Here is a 12,071-nt window from a genome sequence, read left to right on the forward strand (position 1 = left end):
CGTGATTTTTGTGCATCAACCTTTCCCTGTATCGACTGTCCCTGTTATCAACACTTCTCGCAAATTGTTTCAGTTTGATATTTTTAATCAACAAACTTTTTTTCTTAGAGGCGCCAAAAATTGTCCAATTACGTTCTCAGTAAAGCATAAACACAAAATAGAGCAGAATCTATTAATGACAAGAAATGCTAAAGACAACCCAATTAATAATAATAATAAAAAAAATCTATAACTCGAAACCCTAGTTTCGTATATTACCCAGCAGCTTGGACATTTACGAGCTATACGGTGACAAAGTAGGTGCGAGATATTTTGAAGCTACTGCGTACCAGATGTTATAAAAGCGAAGCTATCCTTATCTTGTTCCTACCTCCACAACTCATTAACTGTTTTTCAAAGAGCCAGGCGAGGCCATCCATAGACGCGAATCAGTTGTTGTTTTCGCGTTGTACAAAAACATCCAGTAACGGCTTTGTCGCTGTTGGTCGTATACCTAGGTCGAAGTAAACATGTTAGAAAGCGATATGAGGTCAGCACCTGTTGGATTCACGTTTCACGAAGCCCTGGACCGAAAGTAGGAGTGACGCTGATGTACAGGCGGGTGCCAGCGTCGCCCTATGGGCCTACGCACATAACTGACGTCCCATTGGCTCACCAACCCATTGGCTCACCAAGCCATAAGGTGGTGTGCACGCTCTCAATGGAGAGTCGACAGTCATTCGCTCTAGCGAGCTGATTGGCTCATCTTATGTATTACTGCTCGCTGCGGTTCACGTGAAGGTTAAATAGAGAACAACGCATCGAAGGTCTTAGCAATGTCACCTTCTTTTTTTTTTGTCTGTTTTTGACTTCGTTTTGAGCCAGATTTTGCGAAAAACAAGCTCTAGCTCGTACATGGCTGGAACTTTGTCAGGGCTGTTTTAAAAGCTGCGATGACTTTGACGTCATTCTGAAACTGAAAACACCTAACTGAGATTCATGTTTATGAAACTACTTCGATACTCTACAAAAATAAAAAAAGCGTAATTTTTTGTGAGTTAATCTTACCATCACTTGATGACAGTTTTTTTTTTTTCTCTTCTAGTTATCTTTTACACGAAGTGCATCATTTCTACGCATATATATGAGCGCTCGCTACGCACCAGTCATTGCAGACCACAAGCCGGTAGATTTTCTAGCAGACCATGATGTGTGGGTCTTCTTCCCCCCTCTGCTTTGTTATCCTGGCAGTCCTTCTGGGAGAACACGGTTCTCTGGGAAGTTGCCCGTGCGACGAGAAACCCCTGGCGAACTTCGACCTCCAACAGGTAGAGCCGCAGCATTTAAATTGTTATATCGTTGACTTTGCCCTGTGTCTACCGATTTGTGTTGGGGAGGGTGATTGGAATCGTGCCGATATCGCGATGTAGTTTCAATTGCAGAAACGCTGTGAACGTCTTCGACTCCAGACACCGGATGGCCGTTCAAGCCCGATAACGATCGTCCTTTCCACTGGCGCATCTGATTAAAGGGAAACAAAGAATTGCTGTTCCAAGTTCAACGAATTATTATAAGAAATGCACACGAAAGGGCTAGATGAACGCCACCTTTGTTTTCAAAAGTTGAGATTCCGTAGAAAGAGTGCTTCAGTTTCCAGCTTATCATCAGCGAGTCTTTTGATTATACTGCAGGACTCATTATCGTGCGAGGTACGAGCTTCTTTTTGGAGAGACCGTGAAAGATTATTTTCTTGCTAAACAGGTATGTCGTAATTCCCAATATCGATAATACATATAAGACGCACGTAAGTTTCTGGCCACATACACCGAGTGTTTCTGGAGCGCCTGTAGAGTATCGAGCGACGTTCATCGGAAAAGGTAGAATAAAAGTGGACTAATCGTTTTGTATTAAATAGATGTTTGTACGCCATTGCCCAATGTTTAGTATAAACAAATATATAAATATTTTAGCCAAGAAATAAATATTGAGTCAAAAATTCGTAGTCCAGAAAGAGTGGGACATTTAGCTCACAGCACCAGAGTAATCATTCACTCTAAGAAAAAAAGTCTCAAAGGACTATCGGCGGCATGTTTGGGAGCCGTGATCTAGAGGAGGGGTATTGAGCTCGGCGAGCGCACACGGCTGCCGCACTCCGTGTCGACGGCTCGAGAGGGCGCCACTAAAGCATGTGCCGGATAGGCTGGATGAAGCGGGCAGCCAGGGCGGCTCGCATTGCATTTGCTGCGCGACTAAACACTAATTCGGCATAACACTTCATCGGCCACAAACGACAAGCAAACATAGGGTAAATATCAGTTCAGAACGGGGCCGCTTCCCGCTGCCAAACCGTCAAACGGCAAAATCGCAAGCCAAACCTGCTCGTCGAAGGCCTTCTGAATGCTCGTATCCGGTCAGATCCTCCAGTCCATACGACCGCAGCGCCGCCGCGTACATCGGGACCTTCTACGCTGGCTGCACGTCGGTGCCTGATCCCACTACACCTCTCTAGTATGCGCCGCCTTTTCCACCGCTTGGTGGCGGGTATATCTACGGGTCATTTCTTGTTTCCGTACTTAATAAACTGTATTTGTTTCTTTCCTGATCTAAAATACTGAACAAAAACTACTTTCATAAATAATTGAAACAGTTCGCTCCACTTATATTTTGTATTTCGATTAAAAACAGCCTTTCCACTCTGGTGAGGAAGCTGTACTTTGGTGGGAGCAAGTCGGCAAGCCGGAGTGGAAACACTGGAAAGGTTGCTGCCATCTATGAGCGACGGCGGTAGCTGTCCAGAGTTTTGTGCCATCGTTCGTTTGCTGACGGACACGATCGTTGAGAAACTAGCCCTTAACAGCTCCGCTGTAAAACGCTTTTAGCGGTTCTGTCCAGTCGTAATGCAGGAGCTTGCCAGGACCGACAACGCCACAGATGTCGTCACATGCTGCGCGCGTTCGGTACCACGGGGGGCCTCCGTAGCTGGAGGAGGCTTCCGCGTCGTCCGGTTCAATTATGACGCACTCATATTTAGTTACTCTCTCTGTGCCCGCAGGGTTGCCCGAACCACAAGAGATGTGGAAACCGCAAAATAGGTAGACGCTTAAATAGGATTTCTGGGCCCCTTTAAGGGTTGGAGCTGACTTTATAACGATCGCAGCCTATGTTCTAGCACGTCGTGGACGCTAGCGCAAACCGCGAGCGTGGCCATCATGCACTGGCCGTGCGACTTTCAATCTCTATCCTGACGTCCTTCTTCTTCGCATTCTTTGGAAGCGTTTATATTTTCCTTTGGGTTTTAGCTGGGATGAAAATAGCCACGTAGTACGTGCTAAAAACGTTTCCAGACAAGAAAGCTTTTTTTTTTTTAATTTTTGTATTCTTTAAAATACGTTTCTTTCGCAAGAGACGATGCGGTTGCACAACAGAGACAAGTATGCGCAAAATGGGGCAGTCTATGCGGGGAAGCGAGAACATGGCTGCTGAGAAACTATGGGGACGAAGTTTTATAGTCCCGCAAATAATTACTGCATGTACCGTTACTTCTTAGTAAGAGATACATTTCTTGGGATGTTTAGCAACAATATTGGAGATCAATATTGTTGCGAAAGCAGCACCACATTTGTAACATTGTTCACGGACGAGGTGGTCACTGACCAAACGACTTCTTTCAAATGATCAGTATAAACGGCGCATGGGTAGCCTTTGAGGGCAGAGATTGAATCACTGTGACAATAAAGAAAGAAAAAAAAAGACTGTATTCGTGTGATCGCTGTTGTGTTGTGCATGTCTGTCATCAGTGTTCTAATTCCTTGTCTATGTTAAATGTATATTCATGTGAAATAAGCGCTGTCCAAATCTGATTGTAATTAGCGTGAAAAAAAAATCTATCCTAGCGATAATAACTTCTTTGCCAATTTTGAATTTGATGTTGACTAGCGCCACCTGGGTCTGCAAGGGCGAAATTTTTGTTAATAAGGCGCAACGTTTAGTCCTCGTAGCCTAAATATAAGGGTGCAAAAGTTAGTCCATGGGTTCAGGGCTTTAAGGGACTAGCGGGAGGGGTGCAAAAGTTGCTCCCCTCCCCGTTAGTCCCACGGGGGACTAATGGCGGTGACGGCGCATTTTGTCCCCGGAGGGACTAAACGCCGCTCCCTTTTTTCTTAAAGCGTATTAGTAGTTCATTGATATTTCTAAACAACGAATGACTACAAAGAAGTTTACATATTTTTTTTTGCGTTATGCGTATTGTTTGTTAATGTGGACAACCGACTAAGCTTGACGAACCACGACGGTTAGGCAGGCAGCGAAGTGTCCATTACTCAAGCTTCGCGTTTTGTCAAATCAGCTGCCCATATCACACAATATGCGGTCACACTGGTTAGACATCATGCAGTCTACAGACACTGTTGGTCACATTGGTGATAACAAACTGTCTGCAGACGTGTTCTAAGCATATGTATGAAGCTCGAACATCTTTGAGATAATTCTCTCATCATGTCCGCAGTGAACAGCGCGTCTTTCGTATGATAGTAATAATAATATGAATATTAATCTTTATTGGCTCAGGAGAGCCGTGGCACCGTGGAAAGGCGACAGACAGCCGGTACCATAGAGGCCCGCGGTGCCACGTCTAGTGATGGTGATTATGAGATGATATCTACAAGAGGAGGTATGAGATGGTATGTCAAGAGAGATGATGTATGAGGAACGGTGTGACAGGGGCTTAGCGAGATATTGAACGCTGACAGGAGAGACGCGAAATGAGGGAATGCTGCCGTTTTTTCGCGTCGCAGCTCCTGAGATGTGGTGGCAATTCCATGGCCTATTCCATCTGGGATATACCGGGCTCCGAACCGTACTGCCTGCTGGACGCCGTTGACCAGGACAAAGATGGGAATTACATGTGCTTCAAGTTTGACACTGGAGGAATCTGTTCAAGAACACCGTACGTCTTTACGAGCGCACAAGAACCGCTCTGATATTTGAAAAATAGAATAGCACCCCCCCCCTCCCCCCCCCCCCCCCCCCCCTAACGCGTTATGTCGTAACGAACCCGGCACCGGTCGTCTGTGGCAACATCGCGGACATATCCGAAACGTCTGCCACATTTTCTGTATCGGGGTTCAAACACTTCGCATCGTCGCTTATCAGAAGTTTGTGAACCTTTAATAATGCCCATACTAGTTAATGCACGGTACATCGCGTTTATACCGTAGACGTGCGACCTCTACTCGTAACTAGTACTTAGGACCCTCTGGACTGTCAGGGGTGCACGAGTCTGTACTGCACGACAGCGCCTCCTCGTGCAGCGAAAAATGGTCAATTCAGTCTATCAAAAGAGCGAACGTTATCATGCTCCTATGGTTCCTCAGTGGCCAAAGGGCGAACATCTCTCCCACTGCGACCGCCTCGCTCCAGTAGCAACATATCGATGTTCCTTTTCGGCAACTGAACCCATAAAAGAAAGACGAATGTAGAGTATAGCTCGTCAGCATACATTCGGGGTTGCTGAGCGCATACGTTGCGATATTGTTATTATCCTTTCAGGGCGAGAAGTGGCTCTTTTCATTCCAGGGTTGTACTAATTCCATTGCCGGCCCTTTCAGCTATGTCTACCACTCCCGCGGCGGGTCTGCTAACCCAAACGCACTCTCAAGGGACCTCGGCGGCTGCGGTGAGTCTCTTCAGGGTTTGAGTTCCGATGTCCAGCTCGGATGGACAGATTCGCGCTTAAAGGTCTCAGTTTATGCGTCGATGTCTATGTGTCTCAGTACAGCGAAGACTACAGGCGCCAAATCGCGGCTTAGAAACCTGCTTGAGTTTAACGAGCACACGCCCTTAAGAGAAAAGTGCTCCTAGAAAAACGATACGATGGTCCATTCTATCTTGGATACTCCGGCGTTTTTTGTTTTGTTTTTTTTATAGTCCTCTATTTGCTTGAAAATTTGGTAAGCACACAAACACACACAGCTGAAAGAGTACCGCAAATATTGGGGAAAAATAATTTTTTTCGAGAAGTTATTGAATTTACGATTTTGCTCCTGTCCGCATTTTTCTAAGTGGAAACGTCTACTGGCAACAATAAAAGGTGACGTCAGGGGAAGGCATGGGTTCACTTTTTGCGCTATAGACTTTGTTCCTAACTGATTATAAGCAGTTTCATGGTGTGAAATAAATTCTTTGGAAACTCGCTCCAGCAACCGCGTAGCAGCCCGAAACAAATGCTCGGCATAGTCTATTTTTAGACTGTACGCTCAACCCTGCAGGCCTGCCTTCCCCTGACTTCAGGACACTGAAAAGCGCGGGTATATTTGAATATTGGTTTTGGCATCATTTTCAATCGCCGATTTCACAATGACTATTCTGTATTTCGCTATACGAAATAGCATATCGGAAAGGGCGAAGGCCGGTGATTCCGAAAGTATAGCCAGTTGGGGTAGCTCAAGAAATCGCCGGAGTACCCCTCTAAGCTGAGACTGCAGCCAATGCCACAAGCACGAGAGCTCGAGGTCGCTGCTTCGAAGCGTTCTTCCGCGGAACGAGCGCTCGTGCTACAAGTGCATGTCTCAAGGCCAGGAGCGCGGGCCAGCTCGCGCTTGTAGCTTTGGATGCAGTCTCAGATCAAGGGTGAACAGAGTGTAGCGCAATTTACAATATGAAAACTATTTCTTTCGAACCTATTACAATGACTTTGCTACTACTGAACGCGAGAAAAACCGAAAACCAAGAGGTGAACGTGACGTCATATGCAGAGCTTTCAATTCCCCAGCGCGTGCCGCTGGTGTCGGCAGGTGCGTGCAACTGCAAGCTGGCGAAAATGGCCTTCACGCGCCACGGAGGGGTAATCGTGCATAGCTTGATAAGCCTTGATCCCTGGAAACGTGCTTTGTTTAGGTACTCCAAGAAAATAAAACGACACTCTAAACAGTTACATTTATTTGTGTCACTGCGTAAGTCATTTCAACTGCCAGAAGACAAGGATGGCTTAAAATTCTTCATTAGGGAGATGAAGAGGCATGCCCGCTGGAAACGTCGAAGTAATATTAACACCATCAAAACGTATGAGGACGTGTTAGCTTACTGACTCATTGATTTGCTTGTTTGTTTATTTTGCTAGTTGTTTCTTTATTTGTTTTTGACGTGTGGGCTGTTTCCCTTTCCCGACACGTAGCGATGACCAAGTCGCTGATCGTGGACACGGACAACTGCAATTACCTCGTCCAAGCAGAGTGCTACGCCAATGGAACGGGTGAGCCCCTTAATAATCAAAAGCGTTTAGGCGGGACGGTTGCCATCAACCTTTAACAAATTCAGCCAATAAGGAAGGCGATATTCGCTCTTTTTCGCGTGAGTTGAAACGTGGTGGCGCCAGTGTGTGAATAGCCTCCAACTACTTCCGGTTCGGAGCTAGACGACCGGCTTTTGAGGTGTTTTCGAAATCAAATATACGCGCTCTCTTCTGGAAATGGCCACTTATAGCACTGTCAGTCTTAACTCACTCTTATGATAAAAGAATGAGAAGTTAAAAAATAGGAAAGATACGTGAACCGGAAGTGTGACGAGATACACACTAGATGGCGCCACCGAGTTTGTAGCCAAACGAAAAAGGGCGAATAGGCGTCCAGGCAGTTTCAGCGGAAAAGTCTAAGCCTTTCTACTTGTATGGAAACAGCGCGAAAAATACGACGGACGAAGAGGAACTAACAAAACTGTGGTCCTGTCATTGAGACCTAATGACCATCAGAGCACAATACTATAGCTCGTTCGATTAATTGTACCTCCTGCACCGGTGCAGAAAAGTCATACGTTCTTGTGCTACCATTGTATTACTATTAAAGTAATAATGTCGAAGAAAAGATTACTGGGAAAAGTATGTTCACAACACTAGAAACGCCGTGTTTGCTTGCTCTTTTCTGCCCGATCAAGCCGAAATAAAAAATAAAAATATAAAAACATATCCAAATATTTTCAATTAATAAATGTGTAGACTGTATAGACATACATTTAAAAATTCAAACGCAACGTGTCCAACTTCGCCAAGACAACTGGACGCGCACGGCGTGTCAGTCCTGAAGAAAACATTTCGCAGAACGTGTACGGACCCCTGAAGCTCGTTGCGAAGTTCTAGACATAGATGCCCAGATTAAACAGAAAAGGAGCAAATCGCTTGTATGACTCGCGACCAGTTTTCAGGAGACACTTACCGCTTTCGTATCAAGGTACAAGGAGATTTTTTATTGACTTTATGCCAAGGAAGTCACTCCGAATGCAATAATTATCAGGCATTCTTCCTACACCCCTCATGTTAACTCCTTCATCAACTGTGGCAGCTCCTGTCGGAGCGGCGCCGCCCCACGAGGTGCATATGTCACGATGAAGTAGGGACGCCTGCACCGGTTGCTATGGATACGCCCGTTTTCATCGCTCATGTGTCCAGGCAACTGCAGCTCATATGTCCCCTGCTTACAATGTTCAAACTTGTTGCCCCCTCTCCTCTCGCCACCGCTTCGGCATTCTGGAAAGTTCTCCAGCGCATCTTCAAAAAAGGCACGAATTGGCGAGCGCGCTTAGAAGAGGAAACGAAAGCCGCAGTGGCACGAGAACAGCAAAGGACCCGACCATAGCCTCCTCTATAGTCACAAAGCCTGGCAGTTCGATGACGGAGCCATATATGCTCCCGGTCGCAGATTTGGAACGCGAGGATCTGGTAGCGCAGAGCATTACTCGGGGAGTCTGCATGGTAGTCAGCGCACAGCTTTTGCAGCGGCGAGGACCCGAAACATGGTTTTCAAACCCGAAGCGGTAGCCCGAGGAACGCGAGAAGCACGAGCGGACATTCCATCGCTCTGGACAAATGTGTTTCGGCGTCTCGCCGCAGCGGGTCGTCCGTTACATGACTCTTGTCTGCCGCTCTACCTTTTCACTTTCGGCGGCCGCGTCTTGTGGCGATCTATCTTCAATGAATCATTTTATTTATCTTTTTTTTTTTGTTTGCACCAGAAGAGATAGTAGCTGGGGCAAAAAGCTGCCACACGTGCAGCTTTTTGCCCCAGCTACCATCTGCCAGTCTTTGTCAGTATACACTCCGTGCGGGAACTATAGGGGGCGCTTTGAAAAACGCGCGCAGCGCCGCTAGCGGAGGAGCTGGCGTTCGACTGCGAGGCGCGTTCAGCAGCCTGCGGCGTCTTTTTGCATGCCAAGCTGTGGCGGCGAAAGCGCGCACGGACGAAACTTGCTTTTTGAGCCGATACGTTGAGGGTGACGTTGCATGAGTGCTGGGGCAGAAGGGCATTTAGCTGTTCTCTACTTCTTATATATTTAGTTTGAGTCGTTATTAGGGGTAATTCCTCTAGTTGCGGCCGAAAAAGGAGTTGGAGCAATTTTCCGAAAAACAAGACGGCCGCCACCATAATTGCTCTGAGTGGGAAATTTATTTCGCTCGTCGCTGTAAACCTAGGACTGCTAGAATGATACTATTTGGAGGCGAGTGAGATGTTCACTAAGTTTGTGCACGAAGAGTGCCAAGTTTCTTTAAGACAACAGGTGGGAAAGTTATGTTTCTAACGAATAAAGAAATAAAGCTGTACGGGATATCCAATATTGGACCCAAAATGTTGTGTTATAGCGGGCTGTGAAAAGTGCAGATTTGGGCATACAAGTGCTTGGACTTGACGGTAACATGACACAGCACTTATTATACAAAAGAAAAAGGTGGCATTGGGAAACCAGGTGAAAATTTGGTTTGGGCGGCGTAACTCAATGGGAACCGGTTTTGACCATGAAAAGGCTGTCAAGAGAATACCACTGGTCGGGGGAGGTGGAGACTTTAAAGGTAGGAAGGGACTAGTGGACTGTACTTCCTATTGAAACAACTTTATGAAAGGTGGTTCCAAAGCCGAGAAAACAAAGTTGTCGGCCAACACATGGTTTGGCCGCCAAGGGCTTTTGCAGTCAGCTGTTGCGTAATAACCTGTTGTGCAAGGTGCTGATTTTCGGCGCAGAGGTACATTGACATGACCGTCACTTGGCACGGCACTTATTATAACAAAAAGAGTCGGCATAGCGAAACTAGGAGGAAATTTGGTTTGGTCGGCGTAACTAAATGGGAACTGGCTTTGACCGTCAAAGGCTGTCAGATAATACCACTCATTGTGGGAGGTGCACACTTTACAGGTAGGAAGGGACCAGTTGACAGCACTTCCAGTTCGAACCACTTTACGATAGGTGGCTCTAAAGCCGAGAAAAAAAAATGTTGTCTACAGAACTCGGTGTGTCAGCGTTTCCACATCCAAAAGGAGGCTGATCCAAAAAGAAAGCACACCACATAAACTTCCATACACAAACGTCGATTCTCCAGTGATTCCGAGTTTCATTGTTGTTTTCTTTAGATTTATATTTGTCACCTTTTTACCGTTCGAATCTTTCTTCATGAAGTACAGATTGCGTGTCATACTTGTCCGGAAATATCATCGACGCGTACAATGGGGACGAAACTTCTTTGGAGGGCATTTCTCCAACGAAATTGGCACTGCATACCCGCGAGTGCGGGATGGCAGCGCAACCGCACCACTCCGACTACAGTGCGTACCAATGTACGCGGCGTGGTTTCGGTTTCGCTTCCTCTGGGGTTCTCACGACCTACCTTCGGTACCGGCCGCGCGGCGGCGCGCCGGTCGCGTCGCACGGAGTGTATAGAGGAGGCTATGACCCGACTTATCACGCACGAGAGGTAGCGCGCCTTTCACATATCTCACACAACTATTCTACTAAGAGAAAAGCTCCGAAGGCAAATTCCTTAAACCACATCGACTAAACGCGAATCTCCTAAAGTATACATCTCTCAACAACGCAGCAGCTATACCGACATGTCAATCGCAACACACTTTGTGTGGTCGTTGGCAATTTATTTTCCTTCATCGATCTCTGATTGCGAAAACCCTATGCTCTCAAACTATCTCAACAACATAGCGTAATGCTACGAACTTCCTGCGGTGTGTAGCTTATTTCCGCCGACCGAAAAACTGTTTTTTTCTTCTCCCGAACCAGTAGAGCAGACTGGCGTCGTATCATATCACTGATCTTTGTATCACGAGGAGGCATCGATACCAGCCAGAAAACGAGGGTAGTGGGTCCACGCAGAAGCGCTTAGCTTTCGTCAGCGTCACCGTCAGCGAATCTCGCAGAGTCCCTCAGCGATCGCGGTGCTATTAGGGAGTTTTAGTAGATCGTGTTTCCCGCTCCGCTAGCCTTCCGCTACGAGGAAACCGCCACTGCGCCTGCGCGCCGATGGCCTTGGCTGTAGAGTTCCGGGTAGCGGAGGGGCTTAGCGGAGCGGGAAACACGGTCTACTAAAACTCGCTATTGGACGCGTGCTCGCATCGCCAAGATGGACGCGCCGTTGCGGCGACTCTCGTCGCAGCATTAGCGGGGCGCGTCGGGGAACCACTATCGATGACGTCATGTGCAGGCCTTGTTTTCTAGCTGGATCAATGCGGTTGATTTCTCTTCTCAGTGTACAACTACCTGACCTACAAAGAGTCTTGGCCAAGGGCCCAGAGAGACGCGTACATCCAGGCAGCGGCGAACCAGGACCAGATCGCCTTCATCGCAAGCCTCTCGATCGACTGCGAGAACGGAAATGCGTGAAGAGACGAACCAGGCTCCTGAGACCGGAGTGGAGTATTCGGTGCGAAGGCACGGAATTCACTCGGACGGAAAGCTAACAACCTCAAAATAAAGGCGCTTTATTGATTAAACTGCGCGGCTGTTGGGTGCGTAAAACGGCATTGATACTAGAAAAACTGGACATATAGACTGAACTGGAGAGCACACTAACAACTGTCTATATTTTCTATCCACCCAACAGTGCGTTGCAAACACTCATCATTGATATTTGTTTAATCAGTTGAGCGGGTGAGAAGGGTGATCGGTATCATTACTCCGATGATCATGCGATCTCACTGGCCAAAGGGGAAGACGTCTTTTTTGCACCGGGACACCGCGATCATTGGAGCGTGTTGATGCCGATCGTCCTCCTCAATGGCTGAACAAATTAGGACCTATGAAACGAATTTTGGGCTGGTATAAATCAC

General features: G+C 47.0%; 1 protein-coding gene across 1 annotated transcript; it reads left to right on the forward strand.

The window, feature by feature from the left end:
• Positions 1–1,184: 1,184 nt before the first annotated feature.
• LOC8034048 lies at positions 1,185–11,712 on the forward strand. The gene is made up of 5 exons (XM_002407451.5): positions 1,185–1,307; positions 4,773–4,924; positions 5,586–5,653; positions 7,151–7,228; positions 11,492–11,712. Exons 1-5 carry the CDS (start codon positions 1,185–1,187, stop codon positions 11,623–11,625), a joined length of 555 nt encoding a protein of 184 aa, XP_002407495.4. The 3' UTR covers positions 11,626–11,712.
• The last annotated feature ends 359 nt before the right edge of the window (positions 11,713–12,071 follow it).

The sequence above is a fragment of the Ixodes scapularis genome, unplaced genomic scaffold, assembly GCF_016920785.2.
Source record: "Ixodes scapularis isolate PalLabHiFi unplaced genomic scaffold, ASM1692078v2 PGA_scaffold10__122_contigs__length_95168666, whole genome shotgun sequence".
Lineage (NCBI taxonomy): Eukaryota > Metazoa > Arthropoda > Arachnida > Ixodida > Ixodidae > Ixodes > Ixodes scapularis.